At 40.0% G+C, this 18,125-nt stretch overlaps 1 protein-coding gene across 2 annotated transcripts in view; it reads left to right on the top strand.

The window, feature by feature from the left end:
* THADA (THADA armadillo repeat containing) overlaps positions 1–18,125 on the top strand; it is a 319,402-nt gene that overhangs the window by 43,316 nt on the left and 257,961 nt on the right. For both annotated transcript variants that reach the window (XM_077749153.1, XM_077749152.1), the window contains exons 18-22: positions 1,734–1,869; positions 2,351–2,487; positions 5,392–5,550; positions 7,049–7,206; positions 16,121–16,230. In XM_077749153.1, coding sequence (XP_077605279.1) covers positions 1,734–1,869; positions 2,351–2,487; positions 5,392–5,550; positions 7,049–7,206; positions 16,121–16,230 — 700 coding nt within the window. The remainder of the gene's footprint in view (positions 1–1,733; positions 1,870–2,350; positions 2,488–5,391; positions 5,551–7,048; positions 7,207–16,120; positions 16,231–18,125) is intronic.

Genomic DNA, 18,125 nt, shown 5'->3' with positions numbered 1-18,125 from the left:
CAGCCATGTTGGAAAACAGTCTGACAGTCCCTTGAAAAGTTAAACGTGGCGTTACTATATGACCCTACAGTTCATGCTCAGGCTGCTATAATAAGATACCATAGCCTGGGTGGCTTCAACAATGGACATTTATTTCTAACAGTTGTGGAAGCTGAGGCGTTCAAGATGAAGGGACCAGCCGTTTTGGTTCCTCGTGAGAACCCTTTCCCTGGCTTCAGAGAGCACCCTCCTTGCTCTGTGCTCACAGGGAAGACAGAGAGCAAGTCTGGTCTCTTCCTCTTCTTATAAGGACTCTAATCCCATCACAGGCCCCCACCCTCACAACCTCTCTAAACCTCATTACTTCTTTTTTTTTTTTTTTTTTTTACAAATAGTTTATTGTCAAATTAGTTTCCACATAACACCCAGTGCTCATCCCCACGAGTGCCCTCCTCCATGCCCGTCCCCCCTCTCCCCTACATCTGTCAGTTCTCAGTTTTGGTCAGCATTCAAGAGTCTCATGGTTTGCCTCTCTCTCTTTCCCCCACCATTAAACCTCATTACTTCTTGAAGACTCCACTTTCAAATACCATCACGTTGGGGGGTTAGGGCTTCAACCTATGAATTTTGGGAAGGACACAAACATCTAGTCCATACTGGGCATGTATACTTAAGAGAAATGAAACTACCCCCAACAAAAACTTGCACGCGCATGTTCACAGCAGCATTATTCATAACAGCCAAGAAAATGGAAACAGCTCCCATGTCCAAATGGATAAATCAAATATGATATATTCATACAACGGACTGTTATTCAGCCATTAAAAAGTGAAATATTAGTATGTGCTGCAACATGAACTTTGAAAACATGCTAAGTGAAAAAAGCAATATAATATGATTCCATTTATGTATGTCCAGAATAGGCAAATCTATAGAGACAGAAAATAGATAAGCTTAGGGCTGGAGAAGGCGAGAGGTGTAGGGAGTGGAGTGACCGATAACGGGTAAGGGTTTTTTGACGGGGAGAGGATGAAAATGTTCTAAAATTCGCTGTAGTGATGTTTGTACATATCCGTGAATATACTAAAAACCATTGACTTGTGCACTTTAGGTGTGTAAATTGTATGGTATGTGAATTATGTCTCAATAAAGCCATTATTTTAAGACAACAGCAACAACAACAGCTGTTCAAATAGCACATGGCACATGGGCCTGGGGTCTGATAACCCAAATAGAGGAGGTCGAGGAGGAAGGACTCAGAGTGAGTGCTGTAAATGGAACCAGGGAGTTAGGGGAAGATACAGTTCTACCTTAGCTGCAAATACATAACAGGCTAGATAACTTTGAAAGATCTCTTTATTATTGTTTTTAATGTTTATTTTGAGAGACAGAGAGAGAATACATAAGTGAGCACAAGCAAGGGAGGGGCAGAGAGAGAGGGAGAAAGAGAATCCCAAGCAGGCTCCACGCTCTCAGCACAGAGCCCCATGTGGGGCTCAATCTCACAAGCCATGAGATCATGATCTGAGCCAAAATCCAGAGTCGGACGCAGTCAGACGCAGTCGGACGCTTAACAGACTGAGCTGCCCACGTGCCCCCGAAAGATCTCTTTGAAAAACAGCAACGTCAAGATCTCCTTGAGCATAAAAGCTTAGTTGAGTTGGATGTTGTTGTGGGCACTGTGGAGCTATTCACAGATTGATGAATGTGTCCTTTAGTGGGCATTACTCTGGGCTTTTGTTTGCTTTTTCTAGTTATCAAATGCTTGTTGGAGAATCTTGAGGAGGAGGTGTCTCAGGCTGAAAGTTCTCTGCTTCAGGCGGCAGCATCGTTCCCACTGTATGGGCGAGTCCACTGTATAACAGGCGCTTTGCAGAGGTTGTCTCTGAAGTAAGTATAGCTGCAGCCCTCTCCTGAGCTTTCAACTCTTATTAGAATGTATTGCCTTAAAGAGAATTCAATATTAGATGTTATTTGATTTATTTTTAGTTTTTAAAATTTTTCAGTGTTCATTTGTTTTTGAGAGAGAGAGGGAGAGAGACTGGGGGAAGGGCAGAGAGAGAGGAAGACACAGAATCCAAAGCAGGCTCCAGGTGAGCTGTGGGCTCAGAGCCTGATGTGGGGCTCGAACCCACGGGACCACAAGACCATGACCTGAGCTGAAGTCAGCCGCTTAACTGACTGAGCCACCCAGGCGCCCTAAAATTAGATTTTATATTGTGCTTATGTACATGTATTTATATGTGTCTTCCGTATTTCATAGGCTGCACAGTTTTGAAACAGATTCTTTTGACTTTCTACATGTCATAATTTCCATTCACAGTTTTTGGTGTTTTGCTTCTACTACACATTTCGCTACTCTCTGTTGCAGCAGCCTCCAGTTGGTGAATGAGTGGAGCCCTGTGGTAGAGAAGCTCCTCTTGGTGTCTTACAGGCTTTCTGCCGTGGTATCTCCGGTCATTCAGAGTTCCTCCCCAGAAGGCCTCATCCCGATGGACACTGACTCAGGTCGGCAGATGAAAGAAGCTAGAACTACTATATTTTTTGCTCATTACTCCACCCCTCCCCCACCCCACCCTCCCAAACCACTTCTTTGGGAAGATATAAAAGCCAAATTAGGTAGGTCAAGGAATTACTTACTATGATTAGTAAGATTTCTGCCCCTTTAGTATTGCTTTTTACTCTTAAAAAACAACCAAGACAAAGAAATCAGACGATGAGCAAAGTGCTTTCTCTTCTGGGGTACATTGGATTGTCTCATATTGTCATGTCGGAGCACCACCACCTACTAGACAGCAGCTGGGACTGGGAGAGTGGGCAAGGTAAGTCGGAGAGGTGGGGTTCAGTCAGAGAGGGCAACCTGGGAGGAATCTGGGATGGGGAAAGAGCATTTGATATACAAAGACCACTTAATTAAAAAAAAAAAAAAGGAGAAGATAGTCAAAATGCCCCAAATTGAACTCATGAACTTTCATCTGCCTTTTCCCTCCCAGCCCCTATGTCTTTGCCAACGGCCCTACCAAAGATCGGTCTATGCAGGTCAAGAGCCCAGGATTGCTTGACATCTCTCTCTCCTGCTCCTTATATGTTGCCTGTCCTCACGTTCTTCCAGGGGTGCCCCTTAACTAGCTTTCCATTCTGTTCTCTTTGTATCTGTAGCTTCTAACCTTACCCCAGGCTCTTGTTCAGAGGACTCCAGCGGCCTCCCTGCTGGTTTCTCCCCAGCCCCTCTGAGCCCCTTCCATTTCCCTTTTACTGTATCCACAGCAACCCTTTCACGTTACACATGATCTCTGCTTATCCCTTGTTCTCCGCCCCCCTCTGTCTCCCTTTATTTAAAATATTTGAGTGACCTCAGACCAGGTTCTGTAATAGTTGGGCTCCTGCAACCTTGCCAGTCTCGTTTCTTACCAACGAGCATTCTTCCCAAAGCATTCACATGGCGTTGTTGCAATGTAATTAACAGGGATCTTCTCGATGTTTTCCTCCCTTGTGCTTAGCAAGCGCCTGGTAGAAATAGGTTCATAATAAACATTTGCTGTAGTGGATAAATCGGTGCAGGAATGATTCCTGAAAGGATAGGAACTAAACTCAGTGTGTGGGATGTCGTAGGTGGCGTACATATATACCTGTATTATAACAGCTGGAATACTTGTATTGAACACCTAGAAAATCATGAAGAAAATTTACACTGGGCGTTGAAACGTAGTGAATGCATTTTGGAGTGCAGATGAGAGTCTTGTATTAAAAACAAGCTGAGCTTCTATCATAAACACCCAGTTAAAGTAACTTGGAGTTGTGTGTTTGCGTGAAAATGTTAGATTTTGTTCTTAAGTAAAAATGAGTTTACAGATTGATGATGCTTCATGATCCTGAGACACAGTTATTTGTTATTTTTGGCTGAGAGTCGACCAAAATTTGATGTTTTAGTTTTCCTACTTAAACAGTACGTGGGAATAAGGAACTTCCAATCTTAAAGCTAATATTTGGATCAGCCAAGTACCAGTATAAAGTACCAGTATATTTTGGTCGAGAAATCTTGAATGTTTGTCACCTATTGTGGGTGAGGCCTATAGAATATGCTAAAATTCTGTTTGTTATTCAAGTTTTAAAATACCTGTTGGTCTCAGAAACAGTCTGTGGCTCACAGACTTTTCCTTGATTTTTGCCTTTCCTTTTTTCCTCTGGTTGTCTCCATTTTTCCTGTTTTTTCTTTACATTATCTGCCATGAGTTCTGAATTCCTTGAAAATCTTTCCTCTGAAAGCCATGGAAATGAATAGGTCACATTTTATTCTGATTTTTCTTTTTTTTCTAAGTCTTTCCATGGTTTCTATTTGGAGTCTGTGATAATTTTTTTAAGTTTATTTATTTTGAGAGAGAGCGAGTGAGAGAGAGAGAGAGAGAGAGCCAGCATGACCAGGGGAGGGGCAGAGAGAGCAGGAGAGAGAGAAAGAATCCTAAGCAGCCTCCACACTCAGCACAGATGGAACCTGACTCAGGGCTCGATCCCATGACTGCAAGACCACTACCTGAACCCATATCGAGAGTTGGGTGCTTAACCGACTGAGCCACCCAAGGTGCTCTACCAGTGATACGTTTTCATGGCTGTCAGAATTTGTTTTGGCAATATTTCATGAAGTCACAAATAAGACATTGGCTGAGTCATCATGGTAGCAGTTTGGGTCTTTATATCTCCTTTTAGACCTAAAATGTAAGTGTATAACAGGTACACAAAATATCCATTCTTTGATTCGTTAATTGGTTTCAGGTGATTAGCTGTCCTTATTTTCCTTAAAATACCTGAGCCTGGCCAGCTCTTATGACTGTGTCATGTGCTCGTTCCCTCAGCCCATGTTAGTGAACCGCTGCCGTGAGCCAGCTTCTGGCCTAGGCGCTGGTGACCCAGCAGCAAACAGAGTGGCGCATTCATGGAGCTTACATTTCCTAACCCATTGAGTGCCTAAGGAATATACGCGAAGTTCGGTATCCTATTATGGCTGTAAATCATACTTAGAAAGCAGTATATTGTATACTTTATTTCAAAGTCAAATATGGAGTCTTCATAATATTTCTGAGCTATACGTTTTTTCCTTTATTTCTAATTGAAGTACAGTTGACAATACAATGTTATATTAAAGATTGTTTTTGTTGTGGTGGTGTCTTCCCTCTTAAAACAAGATTGAACTTTAGTGCTCTTTTTTTCCATGATTGAACACCGTATTTGAGATTCTTAGACGACACTAAAAAAAGCAATGTAAATGAGATGGGGGTCTTTGTCCTATATGGAGAGTTTCTGTCATATTGTTTGGTCCTGTCCTCAACCACTTTAAAATTTTTGTCATATTTTAAAAGCACACTCAAGTGTCATGAAGACCTTACATGATGATGCACTCCCATCTGTCTCCCTCAGAGTCAGCAAGCCGCTTACAGACGATTCTGAGTGAGATTCAGCCACGAGATACTAATGACTACTTCAGTCAAGCCAAAATACTGAAAGAACGTGATAGCTTTGATCTGGAGGACTTGAATGCCAGTGTGCCGAGTATTGGTGCTTCTGTAGAGGTCAAAGGTAGCATGTGTAAAATCAATATTGTGATATTGTAATCGGTGTTTCAGTGACAGAATGTATAAGATGCTCTTTTCATATGGTAAATCAGGCTGCAGATGTTTGCAGAACATTTCTAGAAAATAAAGCCTTTGAGCTTATCAATGATTTATTTTGGGGAATGAGTTTCTACAACTTTTACCAGAAAGTGGCGCATCCCAGTGTGGTATAGAAGGCGCTACAGCAGAAAACTTTTGAGCGCTAACGCCTGTCCCGTTAGCCAGGTGGTGTAAGAGCTGTGATGCCCTGTGAACTTGGGTTTGGGCCGCAGTCGGCTCCTCCCCTCCGTATGGTTCATTGTCTTCAGTGAGAGTCCTTACAGCCTGGAACCCTTTTAAGGGAAATTGACCTTATTACTTGGCAAAGTGGAGCTGCTCTCTTGTAGCAAGCCTCTAGAAGTTGTGTTCTTACTGCTTGTTTTCTCATTTGTTGTTATTTTGTCATTTCCTATACTGTTACAAAAAGCCATCAGTAGCAATTTCCTACTGATTTAGTACATATCCTACACTCTCCACTAGATGGAGATATTGTCTTAGAAAAATTTCTCCTGATTTCTTTTTTTTTTGATTCCACCATGTAACATCTAAATATATGCTTATTGCAATAGTTTCAAGCATTAGAGAGGTAAATTTGAATTAAAAAACAAATTAAAGCCTTAATTAAAATTTCAACTCAAGTGTTTGCATTTTACCTTAAAAAACAAAAACAAAAAAAGAAATTAAAAATTTTCATTTCCTCCCCATCCCACTTCTTCCCTTTTGGAATGTATGTGCTTTTGAATCTATTCTATGTGTTGATGTGTGTACACTTACTCTATTTCAGAGGGCTTTTGAAAAACACAAATAGGGTTGCATTATAAATACTGCTTTGTTACCTTGCCCTTTAAATTTTCTTGGGTTTTTAAAAGATATCCGTACTAAAATATTCTTTTTTTAATTTTTAATTTATTATTATTATTTTTATAGTACTAAAATATTCTTAAAGCTAGGAAAAGAGAGTAAGCATAATTATTACTTTTTGGCCATGGAATTTAAATATGTTTTGAAAGAGAATTTGTATTTTCCTTTGATTTTAAAAGTTTTATCTTGCCCCTTTACTGATATAACAGCCTTTTCACCAAGGTGAATAATGAAGTATATTTATTAGAGTCCATTTATGGATGACCATGAGGCAGAGTGAGTTTGTTTCATTAATTTCTGAAAGTTAGACTAAGTTTTGAAATGGTGTTGTGTTTTATTTCAAGATTTTTTTTGCAAATAGTGTAATTAAAAAATACTTAGCATGGCTCCTACTTAGAGCCCATGCTCCACAAATGTTAGTTGTTCTCTCGTGACTAAATATAACAGTTGATTTGCTCAAGCAGATTATTCTTGGGGAAATTGTGAATAAACTCATTCTAAGAAACCTGGTATGTGAGTAATCCAGTGTCTAGTGTTGCAATAGATTTTTTTTTCTTTTTAAGGTAAAGAAAGGAAAACATGTGATGTAACTGCTCAGATGGTGCTGGTGTGTTGTTGGCGAAGTATGAAGGAAGTCGCCTTACTTTTAGGCACACTGTGCCAGCTTCTCCCCAGGCAGTCCATGCCAGAACCTTCCAGCAGATTATTGACAGTGGAACAGGTAGGCATATGTTGATTCCACCTGATTTAATTTCTGGTCGTAGAACTCACCTCGAAAACAAATGAGTTTTGAATTTTTCTTGAATAAAATCACAACCAAATGTCAACTGAAGAAAAGTCACGGGAGTATAGAAATTAGGCCTTGTAGTACATTTCCAAACGATGGCAGTTTTAGAAATTTTTATTTTTCTGAGTTCTAAGTAACTGTTGATTTTACCTTCTATCTTCAAATTATCATTTTAATATTTATTTCTCCATTTACCACGTAAAATTTAAATTGTAAATTTAAATGAAATTGTCTGTTTAGCAAAACTCCACAAATCTCTTAAGTTTCTTAAAGTTGTTTTTTTAGTGTTTATTTATTTTTGAGAGAGAGAGACAAGAGTGTGAGTGGGAGAGGGGCAGAGAGAGAGGGAGACAGAATTTGAAGCAGGCTCTGAGTCAGCACAGAGCCCGATGCGGGGCTCCAACCCATGAACTGTGAGATCATGACCTGACCTGAAGTTGGATGCTCAACTGACTGAGCCACCCAGGTGCCCCAAACCTCTTAAATTTCTTAAAGGAAAATGGCATGCACACCTGGGTGGCTCAGTTGGTTGAGTGACTCTTGGCTTCAGCTCAGGTCATGATCTCACAGTTCGCTGTTAGTGTGGAGCCTGCTTGGGATTCTTTCTGTCTGTCTCTCTCTGCCCCTACCCCACTGGCTTTCTCTCTTTCTCTCTCTCACTCTCTCAAAATAAATAAGTAAACTTAAAAGATATTTTGCAAAGGGAAAAAAGTACTATATTGGTTGCTTATGGTTCTCTTGCTTCTCACTACATTGATAATAAAATTGTAGTCACTTGGGTTTTTTGGCTGACTTTTATTTTAAGACCACAAAGTCAGGTCACCATCTGGGACTATTCAAGTGACTTGAGTGCAGTGTTTACAAGAAATTAGCTTACCACAAGCATTTTATTTGGAAATATTTTAGATTTATTAGATTTCTGTTTTTAATTGATTCCCTCTTCCTTTCCACATGGTTTCAGCAAATCTCTTTCCCACCATTTCCAGCGAGGCAACACGTACTTTCATTCGTACCCTTTATCAAATAAAGATTAATTTTTCCCTGAGGGTGTTACAACATTCAAGAACAAAACAAATATCGTAGTACACTGAATGCTGATTATTTCTGTAATAACCATGTGACTAGTTCCATGGAAATAATGCTGATATTTTTATTCACACACTCTCTGTGGCCATGCACTTGCATATGGTCAACAGCTGGTCCTGTGATGTTGCAAGGCCCTGAGGTGGAGAATGGTGAAGGGAATGGTACACCGCCAGCATCATTGTGTTCCTTATTCTCTTCCAAATCAAATAGGCATCAGTGTTCTAGAGTTACTTGCAGTCATTGCTGGTGACCAGCTGCAGTGCCAATGCCAACATCTTCGTGGAGGAATCCAGCTATGATTAATGATTACTTCACTGATGTGCACCGTCTTACTCAGAAGTAAACATGTGCTAGAGTCTCTTTCCTGTTCAACTCCTCTTTTCAAGGACAAGTTAAAACGTCTAGTTCTTTGGGGTGTGTTGGGTGGTGTTTTAAAAAAACCAACGGGGTGGCTCAGTCGGTTAAGCGTCCAACTCTTGATTTCAACTCAGGGCATGATCTCCTGGTTTGTGAGTTTGGACCCCATGTCAGACTCTGCACTGGCAGTTCAGAACCCGCGTGGGAGTCTCTCTCTCCCTCCCTCTCTCCGGCCTTCCCTGGCTCGCTCTCTCCCTCTTTCCCCCAATAAATAAATACGCTTAAAAAAATTAAGGGAAGCATATTTTGCTTTTACTGTAGTTGAGAAAGACCTGAAAGCTTTCTGTGAAAGCCATCTGGCCTTGACACTTCACATAGCACCCAAATATTTTAAATTTAATTTATGTGGGATAACCATGTTGGGACTGAGAATTAATATAAACTAGAAGAGATGTTTGTAAAAAAAGAAAAAAAGACAAAGCAACAGCAACAATAGCAGAGAGATTCCCACAAAGCAAAGAATTCTTCTAATGGCTGTTTTCTTGAATACAAAATAGAATCTTGTTTTTCTATAAAATACTAAATTCTGTTCTGATGAGATTCAGCCATTTTTCCGTGTCGCTATTCACATGGTGACATACCATTTTTGGCTTGAGAGGAAATTAACAACTGAATGAGCAGTCAAGAATGTCCGTGATACCACTGCTCTGACCTTGACAGAAGGACTCTATTCTTGATCATGCTGCCTTTTAACTAAAGAAACGCCTCCATTTAGGAGCCTTTGTCAGCAAAAATCAAAGTCATCAAGAAATTAGCGTTATTCATATTGCTTAGAGGATTACTACTTTTAACCATAGAATTTTGCTCCATGAAATTCTTTTAAATAGAAATACTTCCATGTGCTTAAAACCTCTAAGCATTAAAAATACACATGTGACAGAGAGGGTATAATTTATATTGAAGTGGCTGGGCCATGTCTGAGGTTCACTTCCCTCCCAAGGGCACAGTCACCCTTACTACATCTTTTTGTGCACCTAGCAGCAAAAGTAAGAATTTAAGAGTCAGTACCCGAAGTGAGGGCATGCATAACAGACCTGCACAGGTAGAGGCAGTCAAATGACTTGTAGGCAGACATCACTTGTTGGGGAGAATCCTGGATGTGGATTTCTTACTCTCAAGAACTATAAGAACTGTGCTCTGCTTTTCTCTCAGTGGATGGAGGCTCTTTCATACAGCCTAAAACACTGGTGCTCAGCCCGATGCTTCTTTTACTCTCCATTCGCCCTTCACTCGTGTAAAAGTAGTCTGGTTCTATTCTAATGTAAAATTCGATGTCTCAGATTTGTGATTCCTTTAATCCCATTCTGGTTTTAGGGCCGTTTGTTGAAGGGGTGACCACTTGAATCCTGCATACCCGAGGGGGGTGGTTTCTGACCAGCCTGCAGGCAGCGAGATATGGTTTGAAGATTACCATTTGCTGCCTTACCTACGAGAAGGTCTGGTGCCTGTGGGTTTTCAGTGCTGTATACACAGACCGTTGGAGCTGGAAGGGTCACAGGAATGATAGGATCTAGCCCTCTCCTACAAGGGGAAACTGAAGCCCTTGGATGTTACCTGGTGTGCCCAAGATCACAGAGCTGGTTTGTGGCAGCTGCAGGACCGGACCCCAGTTCTCCCTTCCAGCCCGTGTCCAGACCCGGCACACTGCTGCCTTTGTTCTGAGCTGCTCGTTTGATTTTTCTTTAAATTGGATTTTCCCTACTTCCCATACCCAGCCAGACGTTCACAAGCAACAGGACAGTAAGGCAACTCGCTACTGAACTTTTTAGCAAATGATTCATTTCCCTAAGTCACTTCTTGTGAAGCAGCGTGTCCTCCACGGCTTCGGCAAGAGGAAAATGTGTTCATTCAGAGGCACGTCTGACTCTCCTCCTGCAAGGTGATCACCTAATGAAAGGTTCTTTCATAATGTCCCTGTACAAGAGGCAGAGATAAAACCAACTTTGAGGGATGTAAGAGACCCTTAAAGAGTGGGCGGTCCACGCAACCTTATCTCACCACTTCCTGGCTGGTGTGTGTCTAGGTTTCGGGCGGGGTGTTTTGCTGCAGCAGAGCTTTTCTTGATCCATTTTGTTGGTCGTCTTTCTGAGGGTTGTGGGATACCCAGTGCCTACCGATTTTTTGTGAACAGTTTCTTCTATCTGGGGTATCAATTCATATGTGTATGTATTTTCTCTAATATGGGGTAAATTTTTCCTATCTGTCTGCCCCTTCCTAGTAATTACTGCCCCAGAAATCACATGACTAAAAACCATTACCAACGATTCGAAATTAGGTATTTTTTCTAAATCCCTACTTGAGACTCTGTTGTAATGTTCTTGATGTACGTGGCTTGTTGGGTTTACACATTTTCTCAGTGTCTTTTGTTACTGTTTTAGGTTTCCCGTAGTGGTCTACAGATACATGTTTATTGGCATCCATAAGTTGTAAAGAAATTAATTGCCTTTTGTGTTTTGCCAGAGTTTATTTTTTAGAAATTATGAATAAGCACGCATTGAATGCAGGTTTCCATTTTTGAGCTGTGAAATGGAATTAAACTCATCTTTTTAGTCACCTGTTTATTGACTGCCATATGACAGGGGTGTTGTGGGAACATAAAGAAATATAATACGTGGTTCTCTGGCTTCGAAGGGCTTAGAAATGTAATAGGGGATACAAGATAAACATTTGTAGAAAGCTAGACTAAAGGACACCAGTTAAAATGGCACGTGGTTAAGAATTTGCTAGAAAGCAAAGAATAAACGGCTGGTAAGAAGATGGCTAAATACCGAAAAATATGATCTTTGTTGTTCTTATGTAGGAGGGCAACATTTGGGCTCTGAAGGGCCCCCAGTTTTAGTAAGAAATCCCCCTAGGAGAGAACGTACAGTTTAAACCATTAATTATCCTTCTCAGGTGTAAACTTTTACAAACCGTTCTATTTAAACGAAGAGGAATTAGTGACATTCCCAAGGTTGTAAGAAGTGGTTGTGTCCTAAAGTCAAAATTTAAATGAGGGGATCAAGTCTCACTACTTGATGACACAAAATAAAAACAAAAACGGACACTTAGTGTTTGCTACTCTGCCAGGTCCTCTGCAAAATGCTTATGTGTAATCTTACTTATTTCTCAGAACAATCCTATGAAGTAAGTTCTAGTTTTATCTCCACTTCCCAGATAAGTAATATAATATAAGAAAATAAACTTAGTTAGCTTATATTAGTAAGGCGCTGAGTAGGGTTCCTGAGCTCAGACCTCCCAGCCCCAGAGTATCAGAGCTTAACCGCCACACTACGTATGCTTTCTGTAGAAATGTTCCGCCAACACTTACATCCCCTTGGGTTTATTCGTGTTATAATGGGTGGAATTAGCCTTGATTTTTCAGCTGTGTTTCCCTCTATGGATAAAGGACAAATGTTTAAAAATGTATTTAAATTTGTCCTGTGTGGGTTTTAGACTCTAGATGTGCACTTAGCTCCCCTAATGAGCCTACCGGTAAATTATAGATGCTAGAGACATGGCATGTAGCTGTTTTCCCCCCATGGAAATTTATACCCTGTAAATCCAGAAAGCGTGTTAATTGGCCTATAGAAATACGTTTTGTGAAAATTTAGAACCAGGATCTATTAAACGTAAAAAGATGGTGACTAGAATTTAAGAATAGAAATCAGTGCCTTTTTTTTTTTTTTTGCATTCTTACCTTAATTCCCTTTCAGAAATCTTGAGATGTATGTTATTCATTACGAAATACTTTGTGAGTAAATCATCCGTGTTTTTGTCAACTTAAGATAGGACCTTAACCACATCTAATAAAAAGGCAGTTGGGTTGGAGTTTTGAGAGGAGATTTTCATTTTTAAAATAAATTTAAAAATTCCATTTCTGATTCTGCCTCCTGTCGTTAATTTTCTAAGCTGTTTGGGTCAAATCTATGCCTGTCATCTGCTTATCCAGTGGGAGGTATGAGCATGGCCCTTTTCCCTGTCCAGCTACTCACAGACCACACTGCCTTGCTGACTCCGCCCACCCTTGGTAATGGGGTCCATCCCCTACTTGCAACCTTGTCTTTCACTGTTTCCTAGAATGAAACCTTAAGGTCATTCAAGCCAGGTCTTCTAACCTTCTCTTATATAACCTGTGTTCATTCATATAGGAAGATCCAGTAAAGTGTCTGGTGGGTACCAAACAAGTATGTAATAAATGTGTTCCTTCTAGCCACCCAGCCTCTTCTCATGTTAGTTACCCTCTTCCATTTTGATACACCCAAATATATGTAGTTCAAGGTCTGAACACAAAGCTTCTTGTGATAATTTATTCCAGGGCAGAAGGATCTTGGAGCTGTTAGGCATCTAATGGATACCACTCAGCATATTGGTTTTCTCTGAACTGAAAGCCTCTTGAGGACAGATGTTTTGTTTTGTTCTTCCTTGTCTACCCTAGCACTAGGCTACTAAGCATTTGGCTCGGTGCTTCAGAAATATTGACTGTCTGATTAACAGACGTTGTATACTTTCTTCAATGGTGCAAAGTCACAGTATTACTTAGGTGGGTTTGTTGGGAGATTACGTTCAATATAAAAGGAGGGAAAAACTGTCTACTTCTCACTTGTGTCCTGAGAACCTCATTCGGTTTCCTGAGGCCAGGATTACTTAAAATCAAGGTCCACCCTCGAGAAGAACATCTACTGGTCACGCTTCTGAAGTCTTTGATTTTATTTTTTAAAAATTTTTTTATTTAAAAAATTTTTTTTCAATGTTTTATTTATTTCTGAGACAGAGAGACAGCGTGAGCAGGGGAAGGTCAGGGAGAGAGGGAGACACAGAATCTGAAACAGGCTGCAGGCTCTGAGCTGGCTGTCAGCACAGAGCCCGATGCTGGGCTTGAACCACGAACCGGGAGATCCTGACCTGAGCCGAAGTTGGATGCTCAACCGACTGAGCCACCCAGGCACCCCATGAGGTCTTTGCCTTTATTATATGCTTTTCGGTTTAGGCCCTGTTAAACAGAGTTAAGAAAAAGGAAGCAATGAAAATAAAATCTTTGCCTAAGAACTAGATGGTGAACCATCGTAAGTTCACAGAATAGCACTTTAATAGTTAACATTTGTCTTTTCCTGAAGAATGTTTTATTGTCTGTAACACTTTAGAAAAAAAAGCTAAGGAGCTCAGACCCCATCTTTATGACTTCCTGATTTATTTTCTGTGGCTCAAAACACCTTCTTAGAAATCTTATATTTCTCTAATAATAGAAATGACAGCTATAACAACTTAGCTAACTGGAATTTCTTCTGGTCCCCATTTTGTAGGATTATTGAGCTTTAGATCTATCTTGGGGGTTGAATTCAGATTTAAGGTTATCTGATAATTGATTGACAGAATTAACAGAATTAATTGATAATTCTGATGAAAATCTGCTCTGAAATTACTGTGTTGAAGAGAAAATGAGAAAGCTTACCTTGACTGTAGCTTTTGATAGCTAGTAGTATGTGGGTCTTACAAAATAATACTTAAAAATTAGGAGTATCATCAGATCTTTACCTGAAAACTTGAGCTGAAGAATATGACCTGTCATTCTTTGTGATAGTTAAGTGTTAGACTTTTAAATATACTATTACTAACTGCTCCTCTGGTTCTTTGTTGTTTTATATCTGATTCTTACTTCTCTAAATGTATTGCTTGTTGTCTGTAATCAGATATACTTTGAGTAGGGAGTAATGTCTTTACTTTTCCTCGATTTGGAAACCCAGAACTGAATTGGATTATAGGTTATGGGCCTGTTCTGAACTTCTAAGTTTACTAACTCATTTTAATATGCAGCTTTGCATATAGTGGCACTGCTGTTCCCAGTTTACAGATGAGGCCACTGAGACCCTTGCCCATGGCCACGTGTTTCACTACACCTTGCACTGTTTCTTATCTCTGATGTGTGCAGAGCACTAACAGAGTCTTTGTGCAGAGGCAGAAGGTGTCTCTGGTGGTAAGTGTATCTGAGCTATCTTGGGATATCTTGCCTTTTCACCATTCTGTGACCTGCTGCGGAGACTTGGGTCAAGAGAGCCAATTACAGGGGCACCTGGGTGACTCAGTCAGTTGATTGTCTGACTCTTGATTTTCGGCTCAGGTCACGATCTCAATGGTTTTGTGGATCTGAGCCCCACGTAACACTCTGCACGCTGGTTGCGTGGAGCCTGCTTGGGATTCTCTGCCTCCCTCTCCCTCTACCCCCCACTCCCACACCCTTTGCCCAAAAAAATTGAAGAAAAAGAAAAAAGAGAGAGCCAACTACAGTTTTGGTTCTGAGCTTTATACAAAATTTGGGTTTTTCTAAAGTCTATAGCCGCCAAATCTTACTGGTATAAAAGTACAATTAGCTCATTTAATAGTTAATTCTGCACAAAACCTCATCAACAACTAATTGTTAGTCATGTCTTCTTTAAAATAAACTGTCATATTTGTTATTTGTCTCAACTTGCAACATGTAGGAAAGCGATTAGGCAGCATTCTGGAAAATTCCTTGCTTCTGACTCAGGCCTGTCAGTTTTCAGTTTTCAGGAGTCCCTTTGCACAAATCTTGCATTGCCATTAACAAGTGTCTATCTCCAAAGGTAATTTTTGGAAGTTATTGCTTAATGGATCAGAGTTGCAGCTGGGGAAGATGAAAAAGTTCTGTACATGGATGGTGCCGATGGCTGCATAACACTGTGAATGTACTGAGTGCCACAGAGCTGCACACTGAAAAATGGGGGGCTGTTGTTGGTTAAGCGTCGGACTTTGGCTCAGGTCATGATCTCACGGTTCGTGGGTTCGAGCCCCGCCTGGAGCCTGCTTCAGATTCTGTGTCTCATCTCTCTCTGTCCCTCCCCTGCCCATGCTCTCTCTCTTTCTCAAAAATAAACATTAAAAATTATTTTATGAATATTTTAACCACACTCGGCTGCTATGTGTGAGGGTTGTTGCGCTGTGTGCTTTGCTGTTGGTGTTGAGTGATAGGATCTAACAGGGAAGGTCCATGCAGCTGGTGGAGGGAGGCAGTTCTCGCGTAACAGTTCGAGACACCAGCTAGAGCCAGACAGCCTGGCCTTATGTACTGGCTCTACTACTTACTTGCTGTGTGACCTTGGGTAAGTTATTTGGCCTTTCTGGGCCTCCCCCCCCAATGAAAAGTAGAGATAATAATAGTACTTATTCCATGGAATTACTGTGAAGATTAAATGTGATATTATAAAAACATTTAAAACACTGCTTGTCACAGAGTAAGTAAGTGTTAAATGGTTAGAGAACTAGTCCTGAGTTCCAAATGATATTACTGATATAAATATATCTGTAAATATATCAGACATATACATTTATTTTTCATTTTGCTTTAAAGGTAAAAGAAATAGGAGATTACTTTAAACAACACCTCTTACAGTCCAGGCACAGAGGAGCGTTTGAACTGGCTTACACTGGCTTTGTGAAACTCACCGAAATACTAAACAGGTAAACAAAACAAATATCCTTTTGTGTACATTTTTAAAAGACTAAATGTACAAACCATGTGCTCGAAGTCAAATTTACCTGTGTCTTTTGAGGTTTAAAAGAATAAGACTTAGTTGGCTTCAGACTCTTAGAAGAAGTTGTTTTCTTAGGTTTCATTGTATGATTTACTGCAGATGATTGAGTGAAATGTCCAAACCAAGTTCCTCTCCCATTGAAAGGTGATTGGAAGCAAACTCCGAGATTTTGCTAAAAATAGCTTTGAAGTTACCATTTCTTTTCATTGAATGCAATGACTGTTTTGTCTGTTTGAAAATTACCTGGCATTTGGAATAAAATAAGCTTCCAGGTTTTTGGATTTGTGTATATTACAGAGAAACACATACGGATTTTGTGTTTTTCTTTATAATTTTATGTTATAGAAAAATTTTAAAGAACAGTCAAAAGACCAAAAAGTATCAAATGTTTTTTCCCCCTTACCTGGAAAAATACTTAGGTAGATTTCATGTATGTAGCCAAATGTGTTTTTTTGACATTAAAGGTGCTGATAATTTCATTCATTCATATAATAGATTTCCTCTAAAGAACTTGTGAGGAAACCTTAAATTACTTAATGACTAAGTGTTCATGGCAAGTGTCCTCTAAATAAAAGGTAGTATTTTCCAGGAAAACATTTCCAGTGCCTGGAAACTTTTTGAAATGAAGCAGAGTTCTGCCAGTCTTGTAACCTCAGCAAACATTTTATTTTGGGCTAGTAAGACATCTCCTCGAATATTTTTGAAGCATTTTTTTCACACTCCTGGTAAAAAACATTTATAGAACATTTTGCAGTTATGGGCTGCAGAGTATCTTTAAATGACACAGTATAGGACGTCCCTGACATTAAAATGCTGATCTTGAAAATATTTTAATCTCTTTTCAACTCTTTCTTTCCAGTGTAGACATGACTTTAGGGATATTTTTTTTCTCCAAACACGCTTCAGTCCCTTCAAATCATTATCAAATATGTATTGAACCCTAGTTGTGTGCTTGGTAGTGTGTTGGGTTTGGAGGATATAATACTTCTTTATAAGACAAGGGTCCTGTTCTTAAAGAGCTTATTGTTTATGAAATAAGCAGGGATGAAATGTGAAATATTTAACAGATGGTATTTCATGGGCACTGACTGGTCCTCATAGACATGGGCTGTAAGCACCCAACATCACTTTATGTATGGATGTGTTAGCTGAATACCTGCCTGGAAAGCGAGGCCAACACATTTGAACAAGATAAACAATCCGGTGTAATTGTCAAAATATGAGTGAAATTTACGAATGACGTAGGACTAGCAGAAAGAAGGTAACCACAATAGGCTAGTAGGACTTCATGGAGGAAGTAGATTTTCTGCTAATGCAGGAGGGCAGGTTAAGGAGACAGCAGGAGAAAGGAGGAAACTTTGTGAGCAGATATTCAGAGGCTAGAATCCAGCATGACATATTGTTAGGTGAATAAGCCATTCTTGTAGTGGTGGTGGTGGTGTTAGGCAGTACTGAACACCTGGGTAGATTGAGACCATATTACGGATATTTAAAAAGTAGTTTTGTTGTAGTTGGGATGGAGAAAGGCATTGAATATTTATATTTTTTTTATCTGGAATAGAGTATAGGAGGCATCACGGAACAGAGACATGGCAGTTAATTTTGACACAGGCTCTTAGTTCTCTTTGTATCCATTCCATTTATTGGGAGTGAGATTGTAGAAAAGTTAATCTCCTTAGCTCTGATCTCTTTATCTCTAAAGTAAGAAAAAGAATATTCGCCCTATTGAGGTATCTCTGGCTGTTGTAGGGATCAACAGCGTTATATAACTTTCTACAAATGGAAACATCAAAACATCAGTGAGATTGATGTTGGTGTTGG

Source organism: Crocuta crocuta, unplaced genomic scaffold, assembly GCF_008692635.1.
Source record: "Crocuta crocuta isolate KB4526 unplaced genomic scaffold, BGI_CrCroc_1.0 scaffold118, whole genome shotgun sequence".
Lineage (NCBI taxonomy): Eukaryota > Metazoa > Chordata > Mammalia > Carnivora > Hyaenidae > Crocuta > Crocuta crocuta.
Note: the sequence above shows the minus strand (reverse complement) of the source record. Positions and strands in the feature narration are given on the sequence as shown.